The sequence below is a fragment of the Podarcis liolepis genome (assembly GCF_965112155.1).
Source record: "Podarcis liolepis genome assembly, chromosome: 13".
NCBI lineage: Eukaryota > Metazoa > Chordata > Lepidosauria > Squamata > Lacertidae > Podarcis > Podarcis liolepis.
In genome coordinates this window covers 29815550-29837370 of record NC_139573.1, presented here as the reverse complement: position 1 = coordinate 29837370, position 21821 = coordinate 29815550, and the positions used below count along the sequence as shown (strand labels likewise).

Sequence of the window (21821 nt, the reverse complement as noted above, 5' to 3'; positions counted from 1 at the left end):
CATTATGGAGCAAGTCTGCCACCATGTGGCCAGGTGTGATCATCACACCTGAACAACAGCATTTATTTTAATTTTTTGCCAAAGGGGTGTATGTACAGCGGAGAAAAGATAAGGGAGCTTTTACAGGCCGGACCCTAGCAGGATGACACTTCTCTCCTTGCAGAGGGAAGGCTGCCAAGCCTGCACTGCATAGGTCACAAACATGAAGAGTTTCCCCAGAACCGCATCGTGTCTGCCGCATCTAGACTTCCACACACAGAAGTGTCCCTCCCGTAAAATGGCCATAAGAGTGTGCATGAGGGCACGTAAAAAAACCCAACAACCCCAAAAAACCCCACCAGCACCTTTCCACAGATCACCACCGCTGCTTGTGTAATGATACAAGTGCATGTACAGGTGCGAGCGTGTTGCGGCAGATGATCTTGCAACACAAAATCAGGATTACTGCCGGCAAAAAGGCAGAAGCATCTCAAAGGACTAGAAGTGATGTTTTCCCCCCTGGCACTTGGCGGGAGCCAAATTTCCCAACCCTGGGGTGGGAAGGGAATGAAGAAGCTGTTTGAAGCACTGTTTGGACAGCAGATGCCTTTCGTGAGGTTTGCATTTCCTGGCATACACCTGTTAAGGAATCCTCTCTGCAGCTACCTACAAGGCCCTTTACCTGCAGCAAAATAATGATGCTAATGGCTAATAATAGTAACAAGCAAAATGCTTCGTATTTATGCAGCACTAGCACAGGCATTTGGCTCGGTGACCTTACAACGAGCCTGTAAGGTAGGCCAGTGCTGTTATCATTGTGCTGCTGCACATGGGAAGCTGAGGTTGATAAGGCCAGTGGCTTTCCGTTTCTAGTTTATGGCAGAGTTAAAAACTGGAGACTTCCCAACTTACCCTCTAAGCTACTCTGCAATGTCCTTTGCTTCGGGGTAGGGTGGGGGGAGGGAAGCAGGGCAAGAGGAATCTATAATACTGTGGTCTGGGAATGATTCCACTACCTTCCCTAAAAATAAAATTGCCTTGTGGAGGATTCCATAAACAGGGTTTTACTTGAATTCGAGGCATTATGAAAGTTGGCATCAGGAAGGGATTTCCCTCCAGAACAAACTGACTTGCGACCCAGGGTGGTTTTCATATTTCTCCTCAGTTGCGGCTTGGCTTGCTTCCTTGAGAAATCTAAAGCTCTTTTTTACACTTCAGCCATCTTTTCTGCGGTGTGTAACTTCCCTCGGCTGATGGCTCACTGTGGCTTTCAGGGGAAGTGTGTGTGTGTGTGTGTGTGTGTGTATGCTTGGGGTGGGAGGTGGGAGTTTGCACTCACCAGCATGCCATCCTAGCACCAGGGCTTGAACTGCATTGATGTGGTTTCCTTGCCACAAGGATCCTGCACATTCCTTGCTAGCCCCTAATCCCATACCTATGTAAACGCTACAACTGGAAAACTCAACATCTGCAAGGAAGCGCCCCTGTGTGGTGTGACTTTTGAGTTTTTCCAAAACAGGCCCAGATTCACTTCTTCTCCACCCTTTATTTGCAGGGGTGGGGAGCGCAGAATTGGGCCATTTGCTTTGCTCAAAGATGTTCACCTGGTGCCTTCATTACGTAGATTTCGACATATACTGAAAGCATCTCAAATTACCCTAGCTTTCAACACCCAATATATTTTAGTGCCCACCCTATTCTCTTGGCTGTAATTTATTTTAATGTTGTGTTTTTCAAATGATTACATCTCACCCTGGGAGCGCATGGTGAAGGGCAGGGTAAGAAATCTGAAATAATAATAATAATAATAATAATAATAATAATAATAATAATAATAATGGTTTCAATGAAGTCCTTTTCAGCCTCCTATTTTCCTGCCTTGGCTTAGTTTACCCGCTGAGCCACTGCAGTGTGTTGGATGTACCCTTCTCCCCTTGCAGTTCTGGCAGGCCTAGTGTCAGCCTCCAGCAGGGCAAGCTGCAAATATTTGAAGCCTGGGATTGGTAGCAAGCGGCTAGCAGGCTGCGTTCCCATCAAAAAGAGGGACGAAGGAGACAGGAACGGCCTAGCTAGTCCATTAGAGGGTGATGTTTGGAGGGCATCACAGAGTCCAGATGTGGGGCTGATTTGGGGTGCAGACACCCCTCCCCCCGCTTGCTCCTACACCCACCTCAACATCACTTGTTTTTCTCCAGACTCACTGTAAAAGGTGCTGGGAAGAAGGCTGGTTTTAAGGACGGACTCCACTCTGCCACTGACTCCCTGCTTGGCCTGTGGCACAGTCATTATTTCCCCTGCCCATTTGTATAACAGGGAATGGGGGAAACCTTGTGGGGAAGGGAAAATGCAATAAAAACACTTCACACACGTGCAGAAGGATATTGCAGCTGCATGGACAAAAAGGCAGCCGCAATGCTTGGGGACAGGTGGAAGGTGGTGGTGGTGGAGGGGAGATTATTTCCTACGTAATTTGGTTTCCCACCCCCACCCCCACCCTGCACGGCTGTTCTGGCTGCCAGCGCTACGTGCCAGGAAAGTCTGGGCAAACAGAGGCAGCAGCACAGCTGGCTGACGGGCAGGCAGGCAGACAGTCTCGCTGGCAAAAAAGGCACCTGCTGAGTTGTGGGGCCCATTAGGGCCCAGCCAGTGCCAGTGTCGGAGAATGGGCCCATTATCCTGACCCCCACCCTCTCCCCTTGGCCCTTCCGTATGCCACAGATGGAAGGGGTAAACAGGATGGGCTTGCGGCCTGGCACACATAGAGGCGAGCCCTTCCTAGGACTGCAACTCTCACAGCAGCACCAGCACTGTGGGAAAGAGATAAAAATCACAGCTGTTCTGGTAGGAGACTGAGTAGGACATCAAGCTCCCAAGCGTATTCTCTCTCTCTCTGTTCTATATCAAGGAATGCCTCTGAATCTTAAATTATGCAGCTTAATTATATTTGCATCTATGAGAGCTACTCTAGCACAGTGGTTCACAGACTGAGCTGAACATAGGAAGAAGATGCCTTATACCAGACCAGTATGTTTATCTATCCAGCCCACTAGTGTCAACTCTGGCAGGCAGTGGGCCATCAGTGTTTCATGTACAGCTCTTTCCTCATCTACCTGCTGCTTGAAACTCTTTACTGAAGTCTGCAAGGGATGGAACCTGGGGTTGTCTGCAGGCAAAGCACGTCTGCTCTCTCCCCAGGAACTGTCTGATTCGAGCTTCGCCTCTGCTCTGAAATCACCAGGTGGCCTTAGGAAAAGCCATTCTCTCTTCTTCAGCCCTCTCCCCTAATCTGTATTAAAACGGAGATAAGTAATACTGGCCTACCTTGCAGGGTAGAAAGAAAAGGAAACAATTCTTTGAAACCCTACGAAGTGCAAAATGGAGTGCTAAGGATTAAAATCGGTCTACCCACTTGCAAGATAATCATCAGCAAAGTCCATAATAAACACAGAGCTGCACTACTTCATTTTGTAGATCACAGAATTGTAGAGTTGTAAGGGATCACGAGGGTCATCTAGCCCAACCCCCTTGCAATGCAGGGATCTTTTGCCCAACGTGGGGCTCGAACTCACCACCCTGAGATTAAGAGTCTCATGCTCTGCCGACTGAGCTATTGACAAATAGGGCGCAGAGACGAAGGAAAGATGAGATCTAGGACACCTGGGTTCTGTACCCCACTGTGGGTGCTTGTTTGTTTTCTTTTTGTTAAAAGTATTACAGGGTGATTATGCATTCTTGTTATATCATCTCATTTATACCCCTCCATTGTCACCACAACAACCCTGCAAGATAGATGAGGCAGAGACAGGCTGAAAGATACGCAAGGTGGCTGAACCTGGGTCTTCCGTGTCCAAATGCAACCCTCTGATTTACTGCATCCTGAGAGAGGTTACGGGGGTCTGAAGGCTCCCAGCATCTCTCCAAATTGCGACACTTTTCATCACACAAAGCTCGAAGCAATAACCCTGAACAGTAGCCTCAATGGGGAGAGTGAGCTGACCGAGGCAACAACACTGTGAGTTACATGGGCTATTAGCCACAGTAGCCGAATGGAACCTGTGCGTACAACGGTAATGCACCTCTGAGTGCAAGAAGATGGGGAGAAACCATAGCAGAGGGCCCAGCCCCGCTGTGCCCTGCTTGCAAGCACCCAAAGGCACTTGACTGGTAGCTTCTAGGTTAGATTGCTGCAATGCTTTATGCATGGAGATGCCTTTGAAGACAGTTTAGAAACAGGAGCTTATGCAGAATTCAGCAACTAGGCTGCTCACTGGGGCAAGGCAGTCTGCACACATTAATACCAATCCTGGCCTGAAGGCAGTGGCTACTAATTAGTTTCCGGGCCCAATTCAAAGTTCAGGTAGGGCTTATAAAGCCTTATGTGGCTCAGGATGCCAAGACCTCAAGGACTGCCTCTCCCCACGTGAAACCACCAAGACCCTGCATTCAGCATCTGAGGCACTTCTCTGCATGCCCTCCTCAAGGGAGGTGCGGAGGGCAGCAACCAGAGAATGGGCCTTCTCAGTGGTGGCACCCCATTTACAGAGTGCTCTACCTGAGCTGGCACTCCTAGAGCCATCATTCTCTGTTTTTTATTCACCTGGGCTTTCGGATCTTCATTTCCTTCTTATCTTTTATTTAGTGGGACAGATCCATTTCACACCTATGTATTACTTGTGGTTTTGAACCCCATGTTGGGCAGAGAGATTCCTGCATTGCAGGGGGTTGGACTAGATGACCCTCGTGACCCCTTCTACAATTCTATGAAAACAGGCTCCCCTTGCCAACACCATAAATGCACAGTGCAAATCTTATTCTGGAGCCCGCTGCACATTTTTGCACCCTCATTCACACCCGTGGCTGGGATCTCAGGCAGCCCCAACCAGCGGCTGGCACCCACCCACAGCATAGCACACCCCTAGCTCCATAGCTATGGAGCCCTGGGATTCGACATATAGGTTATTTGGCTCATGCATCAAAGGAGAGCGCAGGTTCAAAAGCCGCTCCGCCTCTACCCTAATAAGCTTTCATGGAAATGTTTCTCCTGATTTACTTACCAGATTAAATGCAAAACACCAAACTACTTCTCAGAAAAGCAGATTTATATTAACAGTAAAAAAAAAAAGGACTCGAAGGAACATGCAGCTGCAGCGATAAACTTCTGATACCTCAAACCATACTTGAAATTCAGGAAAGATGATGCCTTTCACTTAGGTCGCTTCTGATTTGTTGCCCTACAGTTTCCAGTGCAATTTCCCCTCTTTTTCCGTATCCCCAAATGTCCGGTCTTTTGGAGGAACAGGTTTCTTGAAAGACCGCCCCAATCACCTCTAACTGCACAAACAATGTTTGCTGGGATGTGGCAGAATCCCACCCAAGGAAAGTGACAGTCTGGAATCACCTTTACATTTAAAAAAAATAATGAACTTCACTTTAGGACCATGTAAGAGTTACAGATTCTCCACTCGCCCTATTTCTGTGTGAGTTACTCTTTTGAAGGGTGCTTCTTGACTGGAAGGAGGCAAGCCCAGTACACAGAGATACGAAATTAGCCAGGTGTGTTTTGTGCCTGGCGCAGGTCCAACTGCGACCACGTGGAGATCTCTGGATGCCAGGTTGGCAACTGAAATCTCCATCTGGCTGGGCCCTCCAGCTCTCTTAAGCAAGTAAGCAGAAGAGCTTATTCAGTGCATTTATATCCCACTTTTTTCTCCAAGGTGTACACGGTTCAACCCCCCCTCAGTTAATCCATGCAACAACCCTGTGAGGTAGGTTAAGCTAAGAGGCAGTGACTGGCCCAAGCTTACCCAGGGAGCTTCATGACTGAGTGGGGATTTGAACCCTGATCTCCCAGGTCCAAGTCCAACACTCTAACCCAGGGGTCAGTAAACTTTTTCAGCTGGGGACCGGTCCACTGTCCCTCAGACCTTGTGGGGAGCCGGACTATATTTTTTTGGGGGGGGGCCGCGGAATGAACGAATTCCTATGCCCCACAAATAACGCAGAGATGCATTTTAAATAAAAGCACACATTCTACTCATGTAAAAACACCAGGCAGGCCCCACAAATAACCCAGAGATGCGTTTGAAATAAAAGGACACATTCTACTCATGTAAAAACATGCTGACTCCTGGACCGTCCATGGGTCGGATTTAGAAGGCGATTGGGCAGGATCCAGCCCCCAGGCCTTACTTTGCCTACCCATGCTCTAACCACTACACTGCACTGGCTTCCTAGAGTACTTCTGCTATGGGGCAGCTCTATAAATTATGTACCGTATTTACGCGAATCTAATGCGCCATTGAATCTAATGCACACCTCAATTTTCAAACCTCGAAACCGAAAAAGTATTCGGTGGAGAGTGTAAATGCGCTATCAAATCTAATGCACACCCTAATTTTAGCAACGTTATTTGGCCAAAAAAAAAAGGTGCACGTTGCACCTGAATAAATACGGTAGGTAGATTAATACGGAGAAAGCAAAATGTCACTTAGAGAAGGATCTGAAATTGCCCTTGTATTGCCCTTGAAGCTTGAATTTGTTTTATTCTGGATTGTTTTATTTATTGTTTTAAACAAGTTGTAAAACACTTTGAGACTTTTTCTTTAAAATATAAAGCAACATAGAAATGAAAATAACAACAAATAAAACAGAAGCAGCTATAAATTCCTTTGTGGGGGGAGAAGGAGCCTAGACATTTCGCTGTGGCGACTATAACCTAGGTTTAAGGTGCCACTGGCAATTAGCTTACCGTATATATTTGAGTTTCTGATGCTGACTCATACAGAGATGCAATGGGTAGCTTCTCAGTAAGCAATATACCGTATTTTTCGCTCTATTGGACGCACCAGACCATAGGACGCACGGACCATAGAAGGGGGAGAATAGGGGAAAAAAATGTTTTTCTTGTTCTCCCCCTCAAAAACAAGGTGCATTCAAGAGCAGGCCTTGCTGCTGCCCCCCGAGCTTGTGAGGCTGACGGTGGGGGGAAGCGCTGCTTTCCCCCACCGCCAGCCTCAAAGATCCCTGAAGCCTTTGGAGCGCAGCTGCACTCCAAAGGCTTGAGGCTTCGGGGACATCCTTTGTGCCTTCACCCCGCCGCCCTGCGGAGGCTTTGTGCAGCCATCCTGAAGCTGGAACAGCGAGACAGAGGGCTACGCAGCGCCCCTTCTCACTGTTTTGGCTTCGGGGACAGGAGGCTGCTATCCGCAAGTTTTGGGAGCCCGGCGGGAACTCTGAAGGCTTGCGGATAGCTGTCCGAAGCCCGGGGTGCGCAGCTTCGGGCTGCAGGCTTCAGGCAGCTATCCGCAAGCCTGCGGAGCCCGGCGAGAGTTCCCACCAGGCTCTGCAGGCTTGCAGATAGCTGCCTGAAGCCTGGAATGCGAGAGGGGTTGGTGTGCACCGCCCCCTCTCGCTCTGCAGGCTTCAGCAAAAGCCTGCATTCGCTCCATAGGACGCACACACTTTCTCCCTTCATTTTTGGAGCGGAAAAAGTGCATCCTACAGAGCGAAAAATACGGTACTTCTTCTGCGTTTCCACAGTCGAAGAAGTTGAATGATCCAACCATACACCATAGAGCTACAGGGTAGAATTACTCACCCCTAATGGAGGCTGATTGAAAGGAGGCAAGAACAGAGGAGCAAAATGCCCAGAGGAGACAGGGAGCAGACTCCTTGGCAGGTAGCGGCTTTTGGTTCAGCAGCCTTTAATTTATGGCTTCCTAGTGATGTGCTAGAAGCTACCTGATCAGTGTGCCCTGCAGTGCTTGGAAATTAACATGGAATGCAGCATGCCACCCAAAGATGCAAACAATAGGCAAGCCTGAGATTTATGGTCAAATCTGCCTTGCTTGATCCAGTGTATCAGGCTGACACTCCTTAAAAATATGAGAATGCATTCAGTCCACCAAGATGGAGGACCAAGACATAGTCCAATGCTAGTCATGCTCTGAGCAGACCCACTGTGATGAATTTACCATACTTTTCCGTCTATAAGACTATGTTTTTTTCTTTAAAAATCACGCTAAAAAGTGGGTGTTGTCTTATACATGGATAGTGCATAGGATGGACGTTTGACTGGTTGCTGCCGTGTCTGTCAGCGGCTATTGTGCATATTGATTGGCTGATGCTCTGGCAGTTGGGCATGTGATTTGCAGCTTCTTCCAATGATGGGACAGAAAAGAGGATTTTGTGACGAGTGCGGGTGCGTGAATATTGGCAATTCCCCCCCCCACACACAAAAAAGCTCAACAATCCTCTGCAAAAAAAGCTCAACTCTGAGACATCTCCCCCCATTTTCTTAAAACTGAGACCCCAAAAATAGAGATAGTCTTATACACGAGGGCATCTTATAGATGGAAAAGTACGGTAATTAAAGAGCCAGTGTGACATGGTGGCTAGAGTGTCGCTCTAGGACCAGAGAGACAAGGATTCAAATCTCCACTCAGCCATGAAGCTGACTTGGGCCAGTCACCGCCTCTCAACCTAACCAACCTCGCAGGGTTGATGCAGGGTTTAAAAGAGGAGTGAGAGAATCATGTATGCCACCTTGGGCAGCTTGTAGGAAAAAGTGGCGTACAAATCCAACAAATAAATAAATGCCGTAAATAAAACAAGCGACCCAAGTCGGTCATTGTCCACTAATTTCAATGGGTCTACTCTGACTATCATTGGTTACAACCCTGAGTAAAAGATGAAAAATGGCGGCCGGGGGTGTGGGCGGTAGAAAGTTGTTCTTCCATTTCAAGCTTTTTCCAACAAGAAACACGTGATCCTGAATTCAACATCCAGACACTCAGTTCCACATTTGCTGCTTGCATGGTATGGATTCAGAAATAAAAGATTCAGATACTGGACACCACCAAAAATCCCTCTGAGCTGCACACACTCTATTGCTTCTTCTAATAGCGAACTTGCTGTTACTGTGTGGACGGAAATGGAGAGAATGAAGGGTTTTTTTAATGGCGTCCTCTGAAACAACCAGTTGCGGTTGGGGTATACGCAAGCAGAACTCCCCAAAATCTGCAGTGCGCGGTGCGCTAGGATCCCTACTGGGTGGGTGTGCCCTTACCGGGTGTCCTCTGGCTCCGACAGGCACTCCACCGTGCTGGGCTTCTGTTCCATTCACCGCAATTCCATCCAGAACCAATAAGGAGAGACCAAGGTGGGCTCCGCCCCCAGAGGCGACGCTCCGCGGTCGCCACGACAGATGCGGGTTTGGGATTTGGGATTTGGGAGGGGGCCGTGAACCGGAGTTAGGAGGCAGGCCCCATCTGCGCCTCCTTCAGTGTCGGTGAGCGGGAAGCATTCTGGGGCGAAACGTGGCGGTGGAACGCTGAGGAGACAAAAAAACAACAACACATGGGAGAAACAGTTCACTTTTTAAAAAATTCACTTTTTTAATGTGCAGGCTCTTCCTATCTCTTTCGACTTCGGAACACAACGCAGTAATAACAATAATAAAAAGTTCCCAACCACGATCCTACTTTAGTGTATGGGTTGTGGAAATTCTAACCCACCACCCACCCAAAGTTCCTGATTATTTCACTCCAAGCCATGCAAGATTAACTGGGGGGTGTTGTTTTTTCTGCACCTCCACTGCAGAATATTCTGGTAAAGACTCAAGTACAGTGGTACCTTGGGTTACATACGCTTCAGGTTACATGCGCTTCAGGTTACACACTCCGCTAACCCAGAAATAGTGCTTCAGGTTAAGAACTTTACCTCAGGATGAGAACAGAAATTGCGCGGCGGCAGCGGGAGGCCCCATTAGCTAAAGTGGTGCTTCAGGTTAAGAACAGTTTCAGGTTAAGAACGGACCTCTGGAACGAATTAAGTTCTTTTTTTTGTTTTGTTATTTTCTCCTACCAATAGGGAACCTATGTAAGGACTCTATATGGGCTCTTGGATACCCCATAAGGGAAAAGGGCATATTTTTATTTACAACAAAAGCAAGCAGACACCTCTCATTGAGTTTGCATACATACTTAAGGTACATATGCAAGAAAAAATATATTTTGGGAATGATTCCTGTATTGTTTAAAGCTTTCTGGGTATCCCATGATCACATAAAGAAGGAGTGTTCCATGTTTTAAATCAAGCAGTGCAAGGAGTTATTTCTGTTTGTTTTCCAATGTATCCATAAAAAAAAAACCGGAACGAATTAAGTTCTAAACCCGAGGTACCACTGTACTGGGAAGGACAAATGGAAGAAGGAAAAGGTTTGAGCACTGCTACATTATACAACTTGAAGTAGCAGCCATGGGGAAGAAACAGGCACCAAAGCTTTTCAGACACTGCCTTTGAGCAAATGCAGAGTGCCTTTTTCCTCATTAATGTTTGACCGCTAATGGATTCTCCCCCCCCCCATAAAAAGTAATAATAAGAGATCAGCTGTCCTCCATGTCACCTCTGCATCATTGGAACTGGAGCTGGGTGCTGCCCCACAAGTTTTCCATGAGGGCTAGAAATACAATCCTTTTTGAAGACTGAAGACAGAGAATTGCAGGTTGTAGTACTTGAGTCTGTGCATCACATTTCTTGTATGCTACTCTTTAGAGTTAATTGTAGAGTAGCTGCTGGGGGTGTCAGAAAATTGCAACAAAAATGGAAAAGAAAGCGGAACTATCGTGTGTTCGCCTGTGGTCAGGAATGGAAATCAGTCAAGCGAGCGCTATCACAATTTGTTCACATTGTTGTTTGTTTTTAAGTCTGCAAATGATACGTAATCAATTGCACTTTTTTTTTTACATTGTTTTGATGTGTCGTTTACACTGAAATAAATATAAGCTGTAGAAGTTATGTAAATAGTTGTGTCGGTTGTATAAGTTACGTTAAATAGCAGACAGCGAGACAAATAACATAGCTCTTGGCAGAAACTGAAGTGCAGCAGAATGGAAAACAGCGCTGGTGGTTACCAATTGCTGCCTTCTTACATCCCTTGTGGCTGATAAAAGAGTGCAAGCTGTGAACCAGGAAGTCTCAGATTCAAATTTTGCCTCTGCTATGAACTCAGATGTTGTCACAATGCAAGCAACCCACCTTAAAGTGCTGCTGTGTTACTGAGATGCCCTAAAGCACAATATAAATGCTATGGATTATTATTATTATTATTATTATTATTAGAAGTTAGAGAAGGAAACAGTGGGAGAAAGCGGGGAATTTTTCCCACTGGAAGACTTGTCAGATTTCTTTTGCTAAAAGACAGGATGCAACAGATCATCCTCGTATGTTGCTCTACGAATATTCACCAAGCTGAATTGGCGAGATGCTTCCTTAGCTCTAGCATGCAGCTTGGCTCACTTGCTTGAGCCCAGAGCTGCTTCCCCATTGACTAACTTTCTGAAGTATACCTGCTCTCCATTTGTGACATATACCGTAAGCCCAGAGGGAGCGGTATGTGGCAAACCAGGGCAGCCTTTTACCATGGAGGCTGGTGGCTTAACAGGAAGGTTTCTCTAATTCTTGTAACATTATTATTGGTGGTTGTAGGGGTAGAAGAGGAAATCACACCAGCTTATTCTTCTCTGATGCTGAGAAGCAAAGATCTGCTCAAGGCTGCCATGGCAGGGACTCTAGGACCGAGCCAGAATCTGAATACAGGCCTTCCAGCTCAGCCATGTGAACTGATTGGAACGTCAATCTGGGACTGCGCCCACACAGTTCTTGCGAAGCTCCTGATGGACATAGCAGATGTCCCCTGTTTTCTGTCCTCAGCGTCTGGTATTCAGAGGTAACCTGCCTTGAAGCACGGAGGGTCAACTGAACAACCACCAGTGCGATGTAACAATGAGGGCAAGGATGGAGAACCTGCAGCCTTCAATATGCTGACGGACTCCAACTCCCACCAGGCCCAGCCAGCATGGTCAGTGGGTGAGGAAAGGTGGGAGCTGTAGTCCAGGAACATCTGGAGAGCCATGAGTTCCCTGTTCCTGGGCTAGACAGCATGCGGTTGGCCTGGGGAGATCCAGGTACATAGCCACGAAGCTTTCTGAGTGACGTTGTTGGGCCAGCCACGGTTTCTCAGCATACTCTACCTCACAGGGTTGTTGTGAAGATAAAACAGAAGAACAGTGTATGACACGTTGAAGGAAGGTGGGAGAGAAAAGGGGGGGGAGAGAAAAACCTACAGTAAGAGTCACTGCCTCATCTAGCAACCAATTTCAGAAGCAGCCCGTCTGCTTGCATGCTACAGGGGAGGAAAATATTTAGGCCTACGTCTACCAACAGCAGCAGAACCTCCAACACCAGGCTGTGCTGCAGCTCCTGTTCTGCATTTATAGATTGGCAGTTTGAAAACACACACACACACACACACACACACACCCTCTAAGGCTAGAGGGAACAGGGCTGGGAGGACTGGGGTGGGGGGTGGGAAGGAGAGCTGCCAAACTGGTTTCAAGTGGCCCCAACCGGTTTGCATCTCCAGACATTTTCTCCTTTTCTTTTCTCCCCTTTTCAAAAAAGCGCAGGGTGACGAACACCACCACTCGGTATATATTTAAACAAAAGTCAGGCAAACATGGACATTTTCTCTGCCTTCCCCACCCACTCTGGGAAGGTGCCTCGGTTCAAGGGAGCGGCGGTGGGGAGTGGATGGGGGGGGTCTGGTGCTCCAACCAGAACAACCTCACCCTTCTCGGAGCTAATCTTCCTGGCTCAAGACCTGGCAGCTCCAATGTTTGGCTCCAGAGCCTGCTTTCGGCACCGGGAGTGAAATAACGCCTCTGAGCGTGTGCAGAGTGTATCTTAAGAAACATGGGGAATTTGGAACCAGCCACCAGTCCCAGCCCTGGGCGCCTGGGGTTCCAAGGCAGCCAGGAATAGCCGTGCCCTCAAACACCTCAATACAGTGGTACCTCGGGTTAAGTACTTAATTCGTTCCAGAGGTCCTTAACCTGAAACTGTTCTTAAGCTGAAGCACCACTTTAGCTAATGGGGCCTCCCGCTGCCACCGGAGAACAATTTCTGTTCTCATCCTGAAGCAAAGTTCTTAACCTGAGGTACTATTTCTGTGTTAGTGGAGTCTGTAACCTAAAGCGTATGTAACCTGAAGCGTATGTAACCCAAGGTACCACTGTATAGCAATTACAGTGGAACCTCGGTTGTCAAACACTTCAAAAGCCAAACAATTTGGAACCCGAACACCGACAAGTGAATGCTTCCGTTTTTGAATGGTTTTTGGAAGCTGTGAGGCACATTTATCCATTTTTTTCAATAGATTTTGCCGATGGGCAATTGTGCCTAGGTTGTCTTAACGTTTTCGGTCGTCGAACGGTATTCCAAAATGGTTTACGTTCGGCAACCGAGGTTCCACTGTAGCACACTGACTTCCTTCCTCGAGAGGAACAGAAACGTGATAAAAGGAGGTTAGGGTGGACATTGGAGGGATGGCAGAAACTGTGTCACAAAAGGGGAGATGGACAGAGAGTTGATCAAAGCAAGGAAATGGCAAAAACATAAACCGGGGGGAGGGGGGGCAGAAATGCTGCCTCAGTTTTCCCAAGCCACACATGTGTTATCTTCCGCTGCCTGGAATCTCGCCTCCTTTACTCCACGCAGAGGTTAAAAAGAGGTTAAGAAGCGGTGATGCCCCTCCTCTTCCCTGCATACGGCCCACTTCTTCCTCGCACATATTTCTTTTCCCCTTCTCTCTGGCCGCCGCCGCCAGGCCACCCCCCAACCCCCCCCCCCGCCAGTCTGCATGCACAGCACTCTTGTAAGGAAACCTGCAGCTTCTCTCTGGCAAGTTGCCAGCGCTGTAACATCAAAGGCGGCATGGAAACAACAGCGGTCGAGAGGTCCCCGCCAGCCTCCCCAGAAGGGGGAAAGAATGGGGAAGGAGAAAGGAGAAAGAAAAGGCAGGGAGGCCCCGGCTGTGTCCTCAAGTGACCTCCCCCCCATTGGGGAATTAGACCCTCCTGCAATGGGCTGCTAAGAGCAAGGCTGGGACCCGGGTTACCCGAGGACATGGGGCAGGATGCTCATAGATGGGGAAGCACCAGGGGGTGGGAAGCAGCCAAGTTACAGGAGAGAGAAACTACGCTGCTGGCCTGAAACCCCTGAAGGCAGCGAATCGCTGGGTGAGCAGGGAGCCTGCAGGGGGAATGGTACTTTGAACCCCCCCACCCCCGGCACGGCAGAATCATGGGGTGCAAGAAGCAGAACTGTTATGTAATGGCCCTCAGGACTGTTTTCGCTCATTCGCAGAGCCAGAAAGTGCGTGTCGCTGTCGGCCTTTATCAACAAAAAGGTAAGTTCGCTTCCATCGTTTATCGCTCGGTAGTGAAATGCTTCACTATTCCCGCCTTAAAAAGTAATAGCAATAATAAAAATAGTAGCAATAATTAATAATCTCTAAGCCTGTCTGATTACTAGTATTTTTAAGTTGCGGTGGCTTGCAATTAAAAGGGAAAAACAAAAACAACTTATTTCTGTGTAAGAGCTAGTTTTGAACGTTCTAGGGCAACTGAGCCTCAGGGCCAGAAGGAGCGTATTCTGAACCTCAGGCCTCTTCCCAGGCCAACCTCACAGCCTTCTCAAGAGTGTTTGCTTCTCTGGAATGTGTCCTTGAGAACCAATCTCTCTTGCTTGCCTGGACAGAGGAAGGAGGTGTGTGCATGTTTGAGTGGATAGAAACTTCTTATTGTTTTTTGCATGGCTGGAATGTAGCCTCCTGAAGGAGAGACCTCAGGCTTGTCAGATCTACACGGTCCGTTTTATTTACTCTAACCATGGCATCCACCAAAATAGAGCTAAATAAAAAAGGATGGAATGGGGAGGGGCTTCTATACACTTAGATTTACAGGGGGCGGGGTGCCTCTCAGGTAGGGATGGATGAATCTGCCATTTTTGGTCTCCTTCAGATTCTCGTTTTCCCCAATATTCAACACATTTGCACATCAATGCACAAATTTGTTTTCTAAATGCCTCCCCTGCCCACAAAGTGTCACCATTTCAGTGCACATTCCTCCGAATGTACGGAGTTCCGCATGCCGTTTCCTCTAACGTAATGCATTTCTGTAAGTTATTTTTTTTACAATTCCTATCATCCCTGACCACTGGTCCTGTTAGCTAGGGATGATGGGGATTATAGTCCCAAACATCTGGAGGGCCGCAGTTTGCCTACGCCTGTCCTAATTAATGAGGAAGGTTGGGCCCTCAGTGACAAATATCCTGCAAGCAGCATCTGCATGCAAACATATATTGCAACCTCTTCTCAGGGGTCCTTGCAAAAACATTCCAATATGTGTCAGCATATCATCAAATGAAGCCGACAATTAACGGTACCACTTTTGTAAACTACAACTTGAAAGCTCGGATACACAGGTAAGTTTGGGAATGTATTCTTATTGCCTGCAAGGTTAAACTCGGGGCAGGTAGAGAGACTTTCCTGTGATCTAAGCTAGTGTTGTTCCTGTTTGTTTTTCCCTAAAAAAGCTGGGAGAGTCCACAGAGTTCCCTTCTAGTAACTGTGGGGAGGTGGATGACAACTACCTTTGACAAGGATACTCAGCTGCTGTTTCCTCCTGCTCCAAATACTGAAGGACTAAGATACTGTGCTCCAGAACTACCCACCACTGATTCTAACCATTGTCAACATTTGCTGCTCTCACGACATTTTTTTGATGCCAATCAAGCTGCTGTGGTTTTATTTATTTTGGTTTGATTCTAAGTCCAAATTCTCCCTATGCTCCCCACGGGCTGGGTCAAGGCAACGGCCATTTGGAAACAAATATACTATTGTTGCTTTCGAAAGCAGGTTGCAAAAGTGACTGACAAACTGACCCAAGTTTGCAAACAGCGACTGTTTTTCAGACCGATCCCAAACGGCTGCTAGATTTTGGGGCTTCTGTCTTTGCAGATTAACGTTTAGGAGGCAAAGAGCTTTGGGAAGGCAACAGGACATTTGTGACCAAGGAGGAGAAAGGAGTTGAGGACACTCCTGCTTCCTGCCTCCTCCCAGCCTCTTTTCAAATCTCACTGTGGCTGCTGAACATGAAATAAACATGGTTTCTGGACTTCTTGCAACACTTGCGGCAGAGCATAAAACCTAGGAAACGAAGGCAGTGATGGGCCAAGCTAGGAATAAGATGTCTAGAATTCTGCCAGGGACAGCTGAAACATCAGGAGACGGGGTTTTCTGGCTCAGCTACAGGGCGATTAAACCCCTTGCCAAGTTGCGGGTAGGGAGGAGGAAGGTGTGGTGGTGTGCAGCAGACCAGCCGTCCCCAACCTGAAGATCCCCAGATGTTTCGGACTGCAACTCCCATCAGCCGCAGCCAGTGCGGCTGATGGGAGCTGTTGTTGTTTAGTCATGTCCGACTCTTCGTGACCCCATGGACCAGAGCACGCCAGGCACTCCTGTCTTCCACTGCCTCCCGCAGTTTGGTCAAACTCATGCTGGTAGCTTCGAGAACACTGTCCAACCATCTTGTCCTCTGTCGTCCCCTTCTCCTTGTGCCCTCCATCTTTCCCAACATCAGGGTCTTTTCTAGGGAGTCTTCTCTTCTCATGAGGTGGCCAAAGTATTGGAGCCTCAGCTTCAGGATCTGTCCTTCCAGTGAGCACTCAGGGCTGATTTCCTTCAGAATGGATAGGTTTGATCTTCATGGGACTCTCAAGAGTCTCCTCCAGCACCATAATTCAAAAGCATCAATTCTTTGGCAATCAGCCTTCTTTATGGTCCAGCTCTCACTTCCATACATCACTATTGGGAAAACCAAAGCTTTAACTATACGGACCTTTGTCGTCAATGTGATGTCTCTGCTTTTTAAGATGCTGTCTAGGTTTTTTAAGATGCTGTCTAGATGGGAGCTGTAGCCCCCCTAATAAACAACAACTGGAAGGCATGAGATTGGGGGTGGCTGCATCAGATTATGTGGGCATCTACAGTGAATCTCTCTCCACCTCCTGTCTCCCACCACAATGGCAGCTGATCCCAGGGGTTTAAGCCATGGCCTGCCACAATCACATAGATGTGGACACTGTGGAACTGTTCTGATTTAAGACCCATGACTTATATCCCCCCCCCCTTTTCTCAAAGTGTTTTTTCTCTCAGTTAAGCCCACTTCCAGAACTTATTCCCAAGCTGGGAGGAAAGTGCTTGGGGACAGGGTCTGCACTTCTGCCCCTTAAGCCAAATATCTCCTGTCTCCTATTTTCTACGTGATTTCAAGATCTGCTCATCTAGGTTTGCCATATTTCAAAAAGTAAAAACCAGGACACCCCAAAATTGTCCAAAAACCACCCGTGATTTTTCAATTGACTTGCCTAAGATCCAGGACAAAGTGCTACCTTTCCAAAATTCCCCCCAGATGTCAATTCTGCCTTTGAAATCCCGATAATGTTTGGGAAAATCTGGATGTATGGCAGCCCTACAGCTCATCTCAGGCCTAGTTTGGCATTCATAAACTAAGAGGGGGAGAAGGGTGTGATTGGCCTCTTTTGGTTGGGTTATATGACTGTCAACCTACTACACACAGTTTCCATTTAGCACAGGGTAAATGCAGCAGTTTTGGCTTTGCAATGAGCCCATACTCTCGATACACTGCAGGGCATTTGTGCTTTTTAAAGAATGTTTCTTGTCCTCGTGGTTGTAGCAAAAAATATATTAAAATAAATCAACATTGCTTTTGGAAAACGGCATAGTTCTTCCAACAGGTTTTGCAGCACTCTTCTTAAAAACAACAACAAAACAATATTTGCTCCAGTGCAATTAGGGATGTCGTTCTCCCTTTCAAATGATAAGCAGAGAAAATGTAATCGGCTAGCAGCACATATGTCTGCCATGTAAAGTGAACACTGCCCCATAAAAATCAAGGCCGCCTAGCCAAACCCACTTATCTAAAATGAAATGTGACAACTAACTAATTGAAATGGTATTGCATTCCTTTTGCCGGGTTGCATATACGTTACCTCAGTGAGCCCAGTGGTAGCCTATTATTATTATTATTATTATTATTATTATTATTATTATTATTATTATTATATTTTGCCAGACAGCAGGAAGTCAAGTCCAAAGCATGAGATAATAATGTCATTTTGTACTGCGGATTCCCAGTTCCTTGGTGTGAGCTTTGACTCTGGTCTACAGTTCTCAAGAGGCAGGCAGGAAGACAATAGCTAGGGACCAGTTTACCTTACCCATACAGGCCCAGTTAACTGCTTTGATCTGCAGAATTAGCACTGTTACGAGTGTCACGTAATACTCGTTCCACATTTGTAAGAAACTGATCTTTGAGAACTTTGGAACTCCCTGCCTATGGGCATCAGGCAGGTGCCTTCACTGTTCTCTTTTTGGCACCTGCTAAAACAAATGTTTATTTAGGCAAACCTATCCAAACATGTAGAATGTTGACATGAGTTTTTAATCTGTTTTTCTAAAAAGCTTTTTGTTGATGCTAATTATGTGTTGAATGTTTTAAATTATTATTTTTAACAGGCTTTAAACTGATCATCTTTTTGTTTTATTCTCTTTGTAAACCACTTTGAGGTTTTATTACAATCAAGTGGCACATAAATCTAGTAAAAATAACAAAGACAAACAAGCCTCAGCCAGGCTCATGGGCCTTCTGACTCCTATCTATTAATTGCTGCCTCTCGTGCCATTGATTAAAACAGCCCCAAAAGTTAGAGCACTCCTTTTTCTTTTTCTTTTATTAGAGCATTTATTAATTTTCCAATAAAAAACATCCAATTAACATATCAAATCACAATCCAATAAAAATAAAAAGCTAAAATAAAAAAAATTAAACTGTCTTCCAAATTATAATCTTAATTTTGCGACTTCCCATGGTCTGAATTCCGAAGCATTTCCAAATCTCAGTCCTGCCTCTCATCAATGTTTTCATAATTCCGCATAACGATTTTATCAAAAGTTAGAGCACTCCTTATCCCCACTGGGCAGATGGCCATGGCTGTGGGAGTTAAGCCTGAGAGAACAGCAGACTGCCCAAAGGCCAACCAGTGATTCCATGGTTAGGGCTTATATGAACCAGACACTCCCGGGTCTCACAGCACAGGCTGAAAGACACGTTGCTCCACTTGCTGTCCACCCAAAGATAAGGTCACCCAAACCAGGCCATAGTGTACTAGAAGCTTAGAGCACTCACACCCTGCAGGAAAGAGACCTGCAGGAAAAAATAGTTCCAGGTGTCTCAAGCAAGCGAGTCAAGTCACATGCTGCTAACGTAATAACTATCCCTGCTTTTTATCCCTAACATACAAACTGCCACTCCATCCCCTCGGGGGATGAAGATGCTTTCAGGCCCAACAAGAAACTATTCCAGCATCACAAAAGGAACATACGGTACATTTTTTGTGGTTTTTACACACACGAGCAACTGGAAAAGCAGCAACACCAAAGGGCTCATTTGCTCCATTAGCTAATGAGTTCTTGGAACCTCACAGAGAGAAAACAAACTTTCTGGAGCGGATGCCAGAGAAGGGCACATCTGGGTCACCAACATTTTATCAAAACATCAGAGGGTGTGAATAATGCCAGGGTGGAGACCTACACAGGCCTCCATGCGATGTTGGGCTCCAGCTGACATCAGCCCCACTCAAAATGGCCAATTGCCAGGGTAAAAGGTAAGGTAAAGGATCCCTGGATGGTTAATTCCAGTAAAAGGTGACTATGGGGTGCAGCACTCATCTCGCTTTTCAGACCGAGGGAGCCGGTGTTTGTCCACAGACAGCTTTCCGGGTCATGTGGCCAGCATGAGTAAACTGCTTCTGGCGCAACAGAACACCGTGATGGAAACCAGAGCACACGGAAATGCCGTTTACCTTCCCATCACAGGGATACCTATTTATCTATTTGCACTGGCGTGCTTTCGAACTGCTAGGTAGGCAGGAGCTGGGAAGGAGCAACAGGAGCTCACCCCGTTGTGGGGATTCGAACCGTCAACCTTCTGATCGGCAAGCCCAAGAGGCTCAGTGGTTTAGACCACAGCACCACCCGCATCCCCTCAATTACCAGGGATGGTGGGCATTAGAGTCCCATCAATATCTGGAAGGCTGCAGGTTCCCCATTCCTGGGCGAAGGGGGCAGGTCTCTGGGCCTACCTGGACATGCAGAACTCCAGCCGCACTCTTGTGGAGGAAGGTGGCACAGTGCCCATCTAATTTCCTCTGCAGAGTCAGGAGGATTGCCCTTGAAGAAACCCGAGTTACCTCGTGATAACTTCCTTCCTCAGGAATATAAAACATGCAACCGCGGATTCCTTTCAACATCCACCCCCTTCAACAGCTTCCCTGCTCCACACGAACCAACAAAAAGAGGCTGTTGCAGTTTCCACATCCCTCTGCAACAACGGAAAGGAGGAAGTGGAGTGTCCCACAGGTCGCTTCAAGCCTTCAAGTGGGCACAGGGAACTAGAGTCTGGCTGTACACAGCGCCTCTGCAAAGTCAGGCACTTACCACGAGTTTTCAGTGTCAGGACTCAGTCTAGGAACCTGTAACAGAACTGTTATAGCAAGCAACAACTCCTCTGAGCAAGAACTTCAGGCCTAGCCACCAAATAATCCAGTCTACCTCCATGCATCTGGGAGGAGAGAGAATGTCTTCCAGATCAGAAACTGCCTCTTCTCCTCACTCTCTGAAACTTGAGTCTAAGCTCCTTGAGGCCAGGGATTCTTTTTGGGCTTATGTTGCAGAGCAATACACATATTAGCAGTATAAAATAATCTAAATATAATATACCATAATCCAGCATCTGTATGCTGCCCTGAATTCACTGGATGGCTATATATATATATATATATATATATATATATATATATATACACACACACACACACACACACACTCTGAATGAATGCTAAGCCGCTCACCACATCCCCAAAATTAAGACACTAATTACATTAGTAGTAGAAATAATACTGTAGTAGTGGCAGTCATCAGGTATAGTTCCCCCAACAAGCTTGAGGCCCAGTATTTAATCATTAAAAATTCAATCCTGGTTCTGTCTCTTCACTTAGCTGTAATTTAGTGGATCAGAGCTTAACTTGAACCAGGAGGACTCCCCGCACCCCAGAGACTGCTTTCCACAACAGGATTCATCCCTGATACACATGGAGAGACAAAAGCAACAGTGCCTCTCTCTTAGGGCTGCCATATGTCTGGATTTTGGGGGGTCTTCCTAACACAATTTTCGGGGTGTTCTGGCTTTTACTTTTTGCAATATGGTAACCCTACTCTCAATATACTGTGGAGCACCTTTGGTTCACAACAGCAGGAATCCACAGCCAAGCACATACATAACCCAGGAATTGGCAGGATGTAGGGCAGGCAAAGCGAAGGATGAGATTTTCTAGCAGACTTGACTCCCCCACCAAAAAACACACAAAACCCCTCACCCCTCAATCTCCTCTCTCTCTCCCGCTCACTCTTTATAAAGAAATCAAACACTGCTTCTCAACATTTGCACTCTATATTAATTGACCTGGAAAATGACCCTGCCCTGTTTTCTGTGCTCATAGATGGTACTGTGGATTGGAAAAACCCACCCTCAGCATACAATCCTTTACCCACTTGCACAGGAGTAAGTCCCACGAGATTCAACGGTACTTTCTTTGGAAGAGACATGTTTAGGATTATTTCACGAAGCACTGAAAGGGGCACCTGTCCTATCAGTTTTTAACCACCCTGTCTCTGGAAACCAAGAAGGTTTTTCAAATGGCTTACAACATTTTTACTCACAAAAATTTGCAAAAAGAGAACAAGCTTATAGTGTCCCTGCCTGGAAGCGGTTCTTATTTGTCTCAGAGTTTAAAGTGGTAAGTCATATATGGTGGGGGGGGATTTTTTTTGGGGGGGGGGTTTAATGGGCAAGTCATTTATC

The 21821-nt window shown here is 46.8% G+C and overlaps 1 protein-coding gene across 2 annotated transcripts in view; it reads right to left on the bottom strand.

Moving 5' to 3' along the window:
- Window positions 1–21821, bottom strand: part of THRA (thyroid hormone receptor alpha) — a 118584-nt gene that overhangs the window by 30529 nt on the left and 66234 nt on the right. For both annotated transcript variants that reach the window (XM_083470095.1, XM_083470096.1), the window contains exon 2: window positions 9047–9310. In XM_083470095.1, coding sequence (XP_083326221.1) covers window positions 9047–9099 — 53 coding nt within the window. In that variant the 5' untranslated portion in view covers window positions 9100–9310. The remainder of the gene's footprint in view (window positions 1–9046; window positions 9311–21821) is intronic.